Source organism: Globicephala melas, chromosome 16 (genome assembly GCF_963455315.2).
Source record: "Globicephala melas chromosome 16, mGloMel1.2, whole genome shotgun sequence".
Lineage (NCBI taxonomy): Eukaryota > Metazoa > Chordata > Mammalia > Artiodactyla > Delphinidae > Globicephala > Globicephala melas.
In genome coordinates, this window is record NC_083329.1 from 82,657,834 (window position 1) to 82,669,861 (window position 12,028).

The 12,028-nt window shown below is 42.6% G+C and overlaps 1 protein-coding gene across 3 annotated transcripts in view; it reads left to right on the plus strand.

Annotated features, from left to right (window-relative positions):
• Positions 1-4,195: 4,195 nt before the first annotated feature.
• NUP133 (nucleoporin 133) overlaps positions 4,196-12,028 on the plus strand; it is a 57,157-nt gene continuing 49,324 nt past the window's right edge. For 2 of the 3 annotated variants that reach the window (XM_030839655.2, XM_060286205.2), the window contains exons 1-3: positions 4,197-4,490; positions 6,153-6,271; positions 8,829-8,932. In XM_030839655.2, the coding sequence (XP_030695515.1) occupies positions 4,309-4,490; positions 6,153-6,271; positions 8,829-8,932 (405 nt within the window). In that variant the 5' untranslated portion in view covers positions 4,197-4,308. Of the gene's footprint in view, positions 4,491-6,152; positions 6,272-8,828; positions 8,933-12,028 lie in introns of all 3 variants that reach the window. The other variant, XM_060286206.1, reaches the window with a different exon arrangement.

The following is a 12,028-nucleotide window of genomic DNA, read 5'->3' on the forward strand; positions in this document are numbered from 1 at the left end:
GAATAAAGACACAGACCTACTAGAGAACGGACTTGAGGATATGGGGAGGGGGAAGGGTGAGCTGTGACAAAGCGAGAGAGTGGCATGGACATATATACACTACCAAACGTAAGGTAGATAGCTAGTGGGAAGCAGCCGCATAGCACAGGGAGATCAGCTCGGTGCTTTGTGACCACCTAGAGGGGTGGGATAGGGAGGGTGGGAGGGAGGGAGACGCAAGAGGGAAGAGATATGGGGACATATGTATATATATAACTGATTCACTTTGTTATAAAGCAGAAACTAACACACCATTGTAAAGCAATTATACCCCAATAAAGATGTTAAAAAAAAATAACACTTGGGAATGCAAATTGTTAGAAATGCAGACTCTCAAGTCTCAGCCCAACGAGTCAGACACCGAGATGGGGCTCAGCCGTGTAGCTTAGCCAGCCCTCCAGGTGCTGCTGGTGCCCACTTAGGCTGGAGAGCCACTGCACTACACTACCCTTCACTCTGGATTTCTAGAGTAAGTGGCTGCACTAGCTTAAATGAGGTAGAAGGATAAACAGGGAAATGGCAGCACTGGGCAGGGATAGAGAAGCCCTCGGCTGCCCCAAGGTGTATGTGATGTCTTCTGTTCCACGTGCCTTCTCCACTCTATCCTCTGGGAGGCCGGCCTCCACAGACTGTCCTCGTGTCCTCCTCCCTCACACCCTGGCCTCCCTGCACTGAGGTCACAGTACGAACACTCCCAGTTCCCTTCCTTCCGGGTTGCCATGAGTTGCTGCATCTCCTGACCCAAGGCCACGGCTCTGGCAGGTGGCCCTATTTCTCAGGTTCTGGTGACCACTTCCTTTCTTGGCCCATCTGCTGTTAGGAGCCTCAGGGCTTTACACAATCCCTAATAGTCCTCTTTTAAAATTTTATATATTTATTTTATTTTGGGCTGCATTGGGTCTTTGTTGCTGTGCACGGGCTTTCTCTAGTTGCGGTGAGCAGGGGCTACTCTTCTTTGCAGTGCATGGGCTACTCACTGTGGTGGCTTCTCTTGTTGTGGAGCATGGGCTCTAGGCACTCAGGCTTCAGTAGTTGTGGCATGAGGGCTCAGTAGTTGTGGTGCACGGGCTCAGCTACTCCGTGGCATGTGGGATCTTCCCGGACCGAGGCTCAAACCCGCGTCCCCTGAATTGGCAGGTGGACTCTTAACAACTGCGCCACCGGGGAAGCTCCCCTAACAGTCCTTTATTAAACTCTCTACCCAGCTTGAGGGTGCTATCTATTTCCTCTGGGATCTTGTCTGATAAGAGTTTACAAGGCCCTTCCTGGACCCTCATTTCTCCAGTCTCCTCTACTTTTACTCACTTGTTGTTGGTTGGTTTGTCTGAAGTCCCTGGAATGCACCACGCTCTTTGCTGCTTCAGGACCTCTGCCTGAGGATCCACTGCTTCAAACACTCTTCCTCCTCTTCTTTGCCTGGCTGACGGCACGTCTCAGCATAGACGGCCTTTTCTCTCAGAGGCCTTGTAGATTCTTCCAAAATCAGGTACCCCAGTCATTCTCTGTCAGACACCCTGCTCTTTTCTTTCATAGTACACATCTCAACTTGTAGTTGCGTAAATAAGTTGTGTCCATTTGTTCAGTATCCGTCCTTCTCACTGGCCTGTGACTCCACGAGGGCAGGGCCCATGGCTGCTTTGTTTACAGTCATAAACCTCAGCACTTAGCGCATAGTCTGGCACGCAGTGGGTACTCAATAAATCCAGAATGAATGAGTGACTGTCTATTCGCCATCCTTCCTTAGTCATACATCTGGGCTCCAGGGAAGTTCCTTTGAGCACAAAGGTGCTGGCGAGTCGTTTCAGCCCCTGCAAATAGCAACTTTTATAACTGGCTGGTGGACAAACCACTAACCAGACCCACAAAGCCCAAGAACAGATTTATCCCACAAATACCCACTCAGCCACGACTACTCTCATCCCCCTGGTAAGAATGAAACAAGAGGGGAATGCACGGGGCTATAAAAGCTATAAGACTCAAAGATGAGGTGCAAAGTTGGGTTATAAATCTAAGGGGAAGAAAGAGCAAAGCAGCTTGCCTATATAACCTTTGAGTGACTGTCCTGATGCTATAACGTGCACAAAAGAATGGCTTCCCAGGGGAAGTGCCAACACCTGACATCCACATTGTGGTCTCCCACATCATATGCCAGTGTTTACTTAACCATTCCCTTATTTCAACAAATATTTAATGAAAGTCTATGTACCTGTTATGGTGTGCACAAAGGGAACAGCTGTTAAGGCATTCAAAAGGAGCTAAGTGAGAGAGGGTTATGTAAACAACTGTCATGCAGTGTAAAAATATTATAGCCTCTATGTAGGAGCACAGCGGGCAAAGGATAAAGGGATGCCTAGTCCTGTGGAAGGCTGCACCGAGAAGGCAGCACTGAAGTAAGATGATGTAAGAGGCAGACACTTGTGGGCAAAGGGGGAGGGAAGGCATTCCAGGCAAAAGACACATGTGCAAGGGCAATGCAGGGGGGTGTGGGTTAGGGACAGAAAAGCCAGCCAGAGTTATATCACAAAGGACCCTGCAAGGGAGCTTAGCAAATTACCTTTGGGCAACGATCAGCCAGAGCATTTAGAAGCCCAAGAGCAGCTTCTGGTTTTCCTTAGTTTGTTAAGCGGTGTCAATTAAAAATATATATTCACAACCTGAAAGTTGAGAGTTGTGTTTTATTTGGCAGGAATTTTTAGGACTTCAAGCCCAGGAGGCAGCATCTCAACTAACCCTGAGAGAACTGCTCCAAGGAGGTGGGGGGGGGGAGCCAGGATATATAGAGGTTTTGCAACAAAGGGCAGGTAGTCTGAATGTCAAAATATTACTGTTAAAGAAAACCAGGTATGTCAAGTTATGGAATTTAGTATTTTTCTATGTATGGGAAGATGCAAGAGTCTGGGCTCACCGAAATCATTCCTTTGATATGCACCTCAGCTATCTGGGGCCAGCATCCTGTGTTTTAATATCCTGAGTTTCCTCAAGGAGCATCAGCTCACCATCAGCTGTGGCTGCAATCGCTGATGACTGACATTCTCTGTTTACTGATACGACAGGCAATATTCCATTTATCAGCTGGCAGCATGGGAGGACAGTGTTGTAAGACTACACAGAGGCACGGAGACTCAAAAAAGAGGTGAAAGTCTACAAGAGAGGGAAAAGGTGAACACGTGAACCAAGGCAGAGGCAGTGCAGATGTGGTTTCTACTACAGATGCTCAGTACAATGTCCCAGGTGTCACAGTGGAGGAGAGTGTGAAGAATGACCCTAGGACAGAGCTCTTCCTTTTTTTTTTTTTTTTTTTTCCGGTACGCGAGCCTCTCACTGTTGTGGCCTCTCCCGTTGCGGAGCACAGGCTCCGGACGCGCAGGCTCAGCGGCCACGGCTCACGGGCCTAGCCAGTCCACGGCATGTGGGATCTTCCCGGACCGGGGCGCGAACCCGTGTCCCCTGCATCAGCAGGCGGACTCTCAACCACTGCGCCACCAGGGAAGCCCAGAGCTCTTCCTTTTGCCTTGGCCAACTGCCCAGTTTTACCAAATGTGGCAGAGGTGGTAGTAAGATAGGGGTCCTAATGAAATCGTGAAACCAGCTTTTAACGACTGAATTGTGAGGGGTCTGCAGGACTTCCAGGTGAAAGCGTCCACTAGGCGGCTGTCAGAAGCCTGTGGTTTTTGAGCAGGATCTGGTTAGCGATACGGACTTGTGGCGTCACCAACGTGAATGGGAAATGACAAACCTAAAGAATAACATCTAAAACACTGAGTGTGAAACCCAGTGTCAGATTTAACACTTTTCCTCCCTTCTCAGCTTGGACCGGGGAAGAACTCATTTCCCGAGAGGCTCAGGAAGGACCAGCGTGCAGAGGCTTTGCGTTCCAGTTGCTGGAGGGCCACCCCCACCCGCCGGACTGGAGAAGGGCACCTGCTTTTGCTGCTTCACTTCCCTGGAAACTCCGGATTCTCGCCGCTCCAGGACGGGTCCACGTGCACACAGACCCTCTCCCCCTCTAGGGGCCACCGCCTTGACCACGCCCCGTGGCTCGACGTCACCACCCCACCCCCTCCTTCCCGGTTTCTCCTGACTTCCCGACCACGCCCCGCGCCTCGGCGCGGCGCTTTGGCGTCATCACAGCGCGCCCCGTGGCCTGGCGCTGCGCTTTGACGTCTTCACCACGCTCTCCCCCTCCCCTCAGGTGTTCAAGCTTCGCGCGCTGCCCGAGCCTCAGCTCTACGGTTGAACGTGCGCTCTCTGTAGCCTCTCTCTTGCGTCATGTTCCCGGCCGTCTCCTCTCCGCGGACCCCGGGGCCCGGCGCTCGAAGGGGCCCGCTGGGCGGAGTCGGGCCGGGCTCCACGCCCCGGGCGACCAGCAGGAAGGGTTTGGCCCTGGGGTCTTCGCTCAGCTCTCCGGTGCTCTTCTCGCCGGCCGGCCGTCGTAGCTCGCTGAGCTCGCGGTGAGTGATCGTCCCGCGTTTGGTTTGGCGACTCACAGGCTCACGGGCCTCCAGAAGCCACCAGAACCGGGGACGGCGCGGGACGCCAGTGTATTGGGAGAAGAGACCTCTGTCACCCTTGCATCCTTGTGTGTTATTTTAGTCTCGCTTTAATTCATCAATTGAGTCTTCGCATCATGCACTTTGCATGGAATTACCTTTGTGTAGAGGTGAAGAACACATTGGATTAGAATCAGTGGTTACCCGCCTCACTCTTAGTACCCCTGTGATCTGGTGTAGGTCACTCACGATCTCTTCGTCTGCGAAATGGCGATAATGATACCTGACCAGAGCCTGCGAGGAGTCAGTATGAAATGCCACGATGCAGATGTAAAGTGGCGAGTGAGGACCTCAAACCCTGGAAAATCATTATATGTGCTTAACATACTAACTGCCCTTAATATCCGCTGGTGGATAATTAAAGGGATTTTAGCTACAGAAGTTAGCTTTGTAGCCAAATTAATAGGGAAAAGGCTTTCCATAAGCAATGCGATAAGACTAGTAGTTTTGTTACCAAATAAAAGCGTGGCACACCAGTTCACGTCACTCGTGAAACCGTGGTCTGCATCTCCCCTTTCATAATTAAACTAGAATTTTAGAAGAAGCTAACATGTGTCTTGAGTGGTTTCTTTTGAATTCATCTATCAAAAATGAATTTTCCCCTGCAAAAAGACGGTGATACTGGATCTTGAACTTATAGTTAAAATTTATCTATAGAAGTTTGCAATACTTTAAAGGAGAAATGATTTTTAAAGAATACCTTGTATCCTTTTGCGTTTTGTAAAGTGCTCTTCAAATGGTAATCTTGTGATTGTTTTCTACTCCTTTTGAGAAAAGTCAGTGAATAAAAGTCATACTTGGTTTTCTTTTTTTTTTTTTATTTCTTCTTATCTTTCGGTAATCATTGAAAGGAAAAACCTTTGTTATAATACTTTGTAAGAAACAATGCTCTCAGTCACTCTGCATCTCCTCAGTTAATCCTGTGATAAGAGGTAGAATAACTTTTATACTAATAAATTTACACTGGTTTTCTGAATGTTAAGAAGAAGGGGAGAAGGAAATATAATTTCTACTGCTGTATCTGTTATCGAAGACCAGGTAGCAGCAGATACTCACGACCCTATTTAATTTCTTGATTTTGATTGTATAAATCTGGTAGATTCTTATAATTCTGTATCTGATGAGAGCTTAAAGATAATCTAACCCAATGTTTGTAAAACATTTTTGACCACAGAGTATGATAAACTCTATATTCTATTTCGTTTTTTAAAAATGTTGATTGAGACCCATAATTTGAAAAACACTGATCTAGTCCAGCCTTCTTGTTTCACAGCTAAGGAGGCAGAGTTATAAAGAGTTTAAGTGAGTAGATCATGCATCTAATTACTAGAGCATGAAAGTCTGAAACCAAGTTTTCCTAAATCCTGTCAGTCTTTTTTTTTAATGAAAAATAAATTTAATAACACAGTATATATGAGCCAGAGTTTTTTCACTGTTATACTTCATCTTTCTTCTTGTTTATCAGAGATTTTCTCTTTATTGCGAAAATATATACATAAAAATTATAATGAATAATGGAAATTTTTAAGTTATGAGTGAAATAATATGGTCCCGTTTCTTTAGAGGAACACCTACACGAATATTCCCACACCACTCCATAACTGAGTCTGTGAACTATGATGTGAAAACATTTGGATCTTCTCTCCCTGTTAAAGTCATGGAAGCCTTGACATTGGCTGACGGTGGGTATCATTTTCCATTTGTCTCTGTTAGCAATGCAAAATGAAGCCTAGGTGTGGCATGGAGATTGAAATTTGTGCGTGCTCTGGTATACCTTCACTGCAGTGGAGAGAAATAGGTGGCTGATTTGGTTTTTCATTGTAACTGAGAAATGCAAATTTGGGAAGCAGAATGAGTTCATTTTAGCACAATCAAAATAAGTGTTTATGCTTGTACATACTGTATATGCAAAAGTTAGGCCAATTTCAAAAGTTGATTGAGTATATGCTTTTTAAATAAAATCCAAAAAACTACTGCCTCACATTACTGGGTTTAATAATTCAGTAGAATCAAGTTTTACCTCCATTTCTGGATCCTATGTAGTACCCTAGAGGCTGTATGCACAAATTTATGTTATCAGTTTGGTGCACCATTAGAAGATTCTCCTGGCAGACAATTAGAGTGGAAGTGTGGATGGTGCAGCCAACACAAGCTTTAGAAAGACACCGTTAAGGATGAGTTGGGGTGACTAGAAGAGCAAAGTTCAGAGCATCCTGTGATTTCCTGGAACAGTGTTTTTGAGACTGCAGGTAGTGACTGAAATCAGTTTAGTGGTTCATGACCAGCATTTTTTTAAAAAATGAAGTAAAATAGATTGCAAAATATCAGAGTGCTTCTCATTTCGTTTTATTAAAATTGTGTATGAATGCATCATGATGTAAAATGGATTTCATACTGTGAATGACAGTCACAAAAGTTTAAAGTACTCCGTTCAACAAGAAGGAATATTTCTCATCAACTTGAACCGGCACATCTTGCCAGTAAGTCCATGGGAGCTTCAGGTCCAATTATTTTCAGGCAGCTAAACTTCCATGAACCTCTGTCATGCATTGTTCCTATTTTAAATATATATTTTCTTTTCCTGTCTAAAAATTTCAGCTTAAATTGCATTTAAACCTTTTGACACACTCCTGGTTCCTCCACCAGATCATGTTAATAACAAATAGTACACAGCCTCAGAGGAGAGAGTCTCCAGAAAGCAGGGTGTGTAAATTGAAGCGTGTGTAAACTTGAGAGGAGCTCGTCCTCACGTGGAAACTTCCAAGTGCTAGTCAGTTGGTGTGCTGTGTTAGCGTCCTCGAGGGTTCACCAGTGGAGGATTTGGAGCTGCTGTAGTGCTTTCAGGAAAAGAAAATACGGAGCAGATACTCCAGTTCAGCAAAAAGCCCACCCTTAACCTAGGTATGATGTGGTATTTTAGCTTGTACATTATTGATGCCTTTTATTTTGCCCCTCTACCCTGACTTTAGTTTTATTTATTTATTTTTTTTGCGGTACGCGGGCCTCTCACCGTTGTGGCCTCTCCTGTTCCGGAGCACAGGCTCCGGACGCGCAGGCCCAGCGGCCATGGCTCACGGGCCCAGCCGCTCCGCGGCATGTGGGATCCTCCCGGATCGGGGCATGAACCCGTGTCCCCTGCATTGGCAGGCGGACTCTCAACCACTGCGCCACCAGGGAAGCCCTACCCTGACTCTAAACGAAGAGCAAAGCTCACATTAATTAAATTTCTAGGGCCGCTAATACATTTACTCAGGTTTACCACCAACATGTACAACAGCAATAGAGCAGTCTCCCTTATCCACAGGCGTATGTTCCAAGACCCCCAGGGGATGCACCAGACCCTGTGTGTACTGTATTTTTTCCTGGACGTACATACCTGTGATAAAGTGTAATTTATAAATTAGGCACAGTAAGAGAATGTCCAAGTTGCCAGCGTCACTTCTCTGTGCTTTCAGCCATGTTTAAGTAAAATAGGGTTACTTCAACACAGGGACCGCGATACCGCAACAGTGACTCTGATAACCTGCACTACGACTATAATTGGCTAATGGCCGGGTGGCAAAGGAATGATTCACCTCCCCATCAGGACATCAGGACAGTGTAAGATTTCATCACAAACTTAAGAAGTGTTATTTCTGGAATTTTCCATTTAATATTTTGGACTGCAGTTGACCACGGGTAACTGATACCATGGAAACTGAGGATGAGGAGTGACTACTGTATACTAATTTAGTTTTGTCACTTAATACGGAATGTAACCCTTTAGGTCACCATATAATTAAGTAATTTATCATACTTTCAGAGAGCTCTTATTTGAAAATCTTGTTCTTTTGAAGGAACGTGATTTTTCCTTGAAATATTTTATATATTTAATGAGGTTTATTACTTGTGTTGCTTTATCAAAATTATGAATGTTACTAAATATAATATTATAAAAAGTAAGATATCTGTCTCTAACAAAACTTAAGAAATATTAAACCTAGGCCCAAAATATACTTTTTGCCTTTAGATATATTTCTAAAAGTAGTTGTCAAAGTTAAATGGATCTCTTGTTTCGGATATTAATAACTCTTGAATTATTCAAGAGTATTTTTTGTTGTGAGTTAACCTCGTGTGTGTGTGCTGATTACTTTTTTAGGTGAAGATGGTGCCAATGAAGAAGATTTTGGTGTGAGGAAGTTTTAAGTTTTTCTTATTCATACTTTAAGATTAATTACGTACCTCATTTTTTTTCTTCAGTTGACGATCAGCTGACTGTTCACGTAGATGAAGGTGGATGGGCTTGTCTGGTCTGCAAAGAGAAACTCATTATTTGGAAGATTGCTCTGTCACCTATTACCAAGGTAATGGTTCTTTAGAGAGCTGGAAAGAGAGGAGAGGATTCCTGATTGGCTCTGAATTTTTACCCTAAATTTTTAGAGTTGTTGGAGGACCATAATTTGAATCTACTCAAGCATTATAGATTTGCATTTTCACAGCAATATGAAATACTGAGCATATCATTTCAAAAAAGTTTCTCCCCTTATCATGATTTTAAGCAAGATCCATCTTATTTACATTTAATAAAATTAGAGACATGGAAGTTTTTAATGAATGTCATGCTAGTCACTCTGTCTAATGAAGTCTAAGACTAAAAGCCATCCACATAAGCTGATGAACTGAGTTTATTTATTTTTTTAAGGTTTTCAAAATAACATTTATTTCTTAAAAGTTAACATGTGCATAATAGGACACCAAAGAACACAAGAAGCGAAATACAAAGTCATCCATCATCACAAGCAGTTTACCATTTGATGTGTCCTTCTAGGTCTCGTTTGTGTATTTAAACACAACTAAGCATCCATTTTTATGTAATTAAGATCATACAGTTATGTATCATGCTTTTTCACACATCGTGAATATTTACCATTTCAAAGTCCCAGAGCTATGAGTATTTTGATAACCAAAAATACACTACACCAACTCAATCTGGAAGGGAAAAAAATGTAATCCTTTCTTGGCGACAAAAACTTCAGAAAAGACAAAAATGGCAACAGGCCTCTAGATAAAGATATTGGCAGAGTTATGATTAAAATACTACATTCCCTTAACGTTCAATTAAAAATGAGACATAAAGCAACAGAGTACCCAAAGTATAATGCTTTTAAGAGAATTCATTATCTGATCTAAACTATTAAAGTATTAGCAAGGAGGTATATTTCTGCTAAATTACTTAACAATGTATTCCTATAGTACAGCTAAGAGATGCACACACATCAATGGTTATCATCAAAATATAAAAAGGAACACATCCACATACTTCCCTCCCTTTTATACTTCCTTCTGCCCCTCTGCCGCCAACCTAATGAACAAGTCCTGGTGTACATTTCTCAGATGGTTTAACAATTCCATGTCCAAGATGCTACTTTTTTACCAATTATAACAAAGATATTTACAAATTGGTTAATTCGCTAGCTCTACTTTTTATCATACATTGTCACCTCAGGACTCCTAAAAAGCCTAGATGTTGCAAAATAATGAATGAACCTTGTCCATAGTAACCATTGGTACTTTACAAAAATATACATTTAGACCTATGGTTATAACCTAAAACTGTCTTCTAGATATGGAGATACTAGCTAAGAGCCCTTCCCTTCACCCTTCCTCTTACCCCTCCTCCAGCATATCAGCGACTAAGTACAGGACTATATCTAGCTCCAAGAGGTGGATTAACGTAGACGCTCCCAGAAGACACAGCCCTTCCTAAAAACCAACAAAAGGGCATTTATTAAGGGGTTATTTTACTACCTCTACTTTTAATATACTTTGGGCATTAGGACTTGCTTATTCTTTAATACACAGCAATATTAACTAAAACACACAAATAGAACAATGGTTAGACAATCTGAACTTGTCTAAAGACTCATGGGCACAGATCCCTTCTCTGTACTTCCTTCCCTGTCCGCTCCCGCCTTCCCACTACCCAGTGAATAGTCAGCTCACTCTCCAAGACTCAAGTTTAACAATTTCCACTCCCCCAATACAACCATTCCTATGAATTAACAGAAAACAATAATTAAAAGGTGTTACTTTTAACTCTCTACTTTCAACATATGTTGTGCACTTTTACACATCTAGAAAGATTAGATGTTTCAAATCCAGATTTAAGTTTGTCCACTATGTATACACGTAGTAACACTGAAGAAACTGCACACAAAGGCTATAGTCACAAAGTGTCTCCTAAACAGGAACACTGGCCTAGAAGCTTCCCCTTCTCATCTCTATCAACCCAGTGGACAAGAATAATAAGCATCTGTAATGCTTAGAGGGGATTTTAACAATTTTACTTCCTCCAGTTGTTTTCAGAAGTCTTTCCTATGAATTTTAACACAAAGTGTACACAATGTATTTGTCAGCTATTTTTGTCATACACCGGCAACCTCTTTAACATCTAGGAAGACTAGATGTTGTAAATTTGGACCCTCTGTCCTTTATGTACGCTATGTACACAGCCAAGTAAAACAAAACGCAGAGACACACCAGACAATGGTTAGTCTTGGTATAAAGCCCTTTACACTTTCTTCTTTCTCCCTGAACCAGCACAAATAAAATAATGTGTACTGCTCAGAGAGGTGGTTTGATCATTTTGATCACTCCATTTCTAAAAGACAGTAGTTCATATGAATTTTAACAAAAGGGTATATCTACAGAATATGTTACTTCACTACCTCTACTTTTAACATACTTCGTGCACTTCTAAACATCTAGAAAGACTAGATGTTTCAAATAAGGACTAAAGTTTGTCCACTGTATACGCAGTAGTGTTGAATAAACTACACACGTGTAACAATGGTTAGATCTGAAAGTGTCTTCTACATAGGAACGTTCTAATGTAGAACACTTCATTTCTCCCAGCACCTCCTTTCTGCCATCCATCCAACACTGGGCAAGTACAGGCACAGGTGTCACTTAGATGTGATTTACAATTTCACTTCCAAAGGCCCTTTTCAGAAGACGGCCTTTCAATGAATTTTAACACAAAGTGTACAAAATGTGTTAGTTTACTAACTCTACTTTTGTCATACATTGACAACCTAATATCTAGAGACTAGGTATTATAAAATTGGGACCCATTGGTCCAGTATATACAAAATATATACAGTAAAGTTAAACAAAATGCATGTAACATATAGAGCAATGGATAAGTTGAAATGTCCTAGTACCTGCTAGCAAAACATCTTTTGCAATCTTCCCTCCCACCTCCCTAAACCCAATGAACAAGCACAGAGTATACTGTTCAGAGAGGAGGTTTAACAATTCCATTTCCAAAGACAGTATTTCCCATCAGTTTTTAAAAGCTATTTACAAGAAGCATTATTCTACTAAAATTACTTTTAAATACATCAAGCACTTCTAAACATCTAGAAAGAATAGATATTTCATATAAGAACTTACTTGTC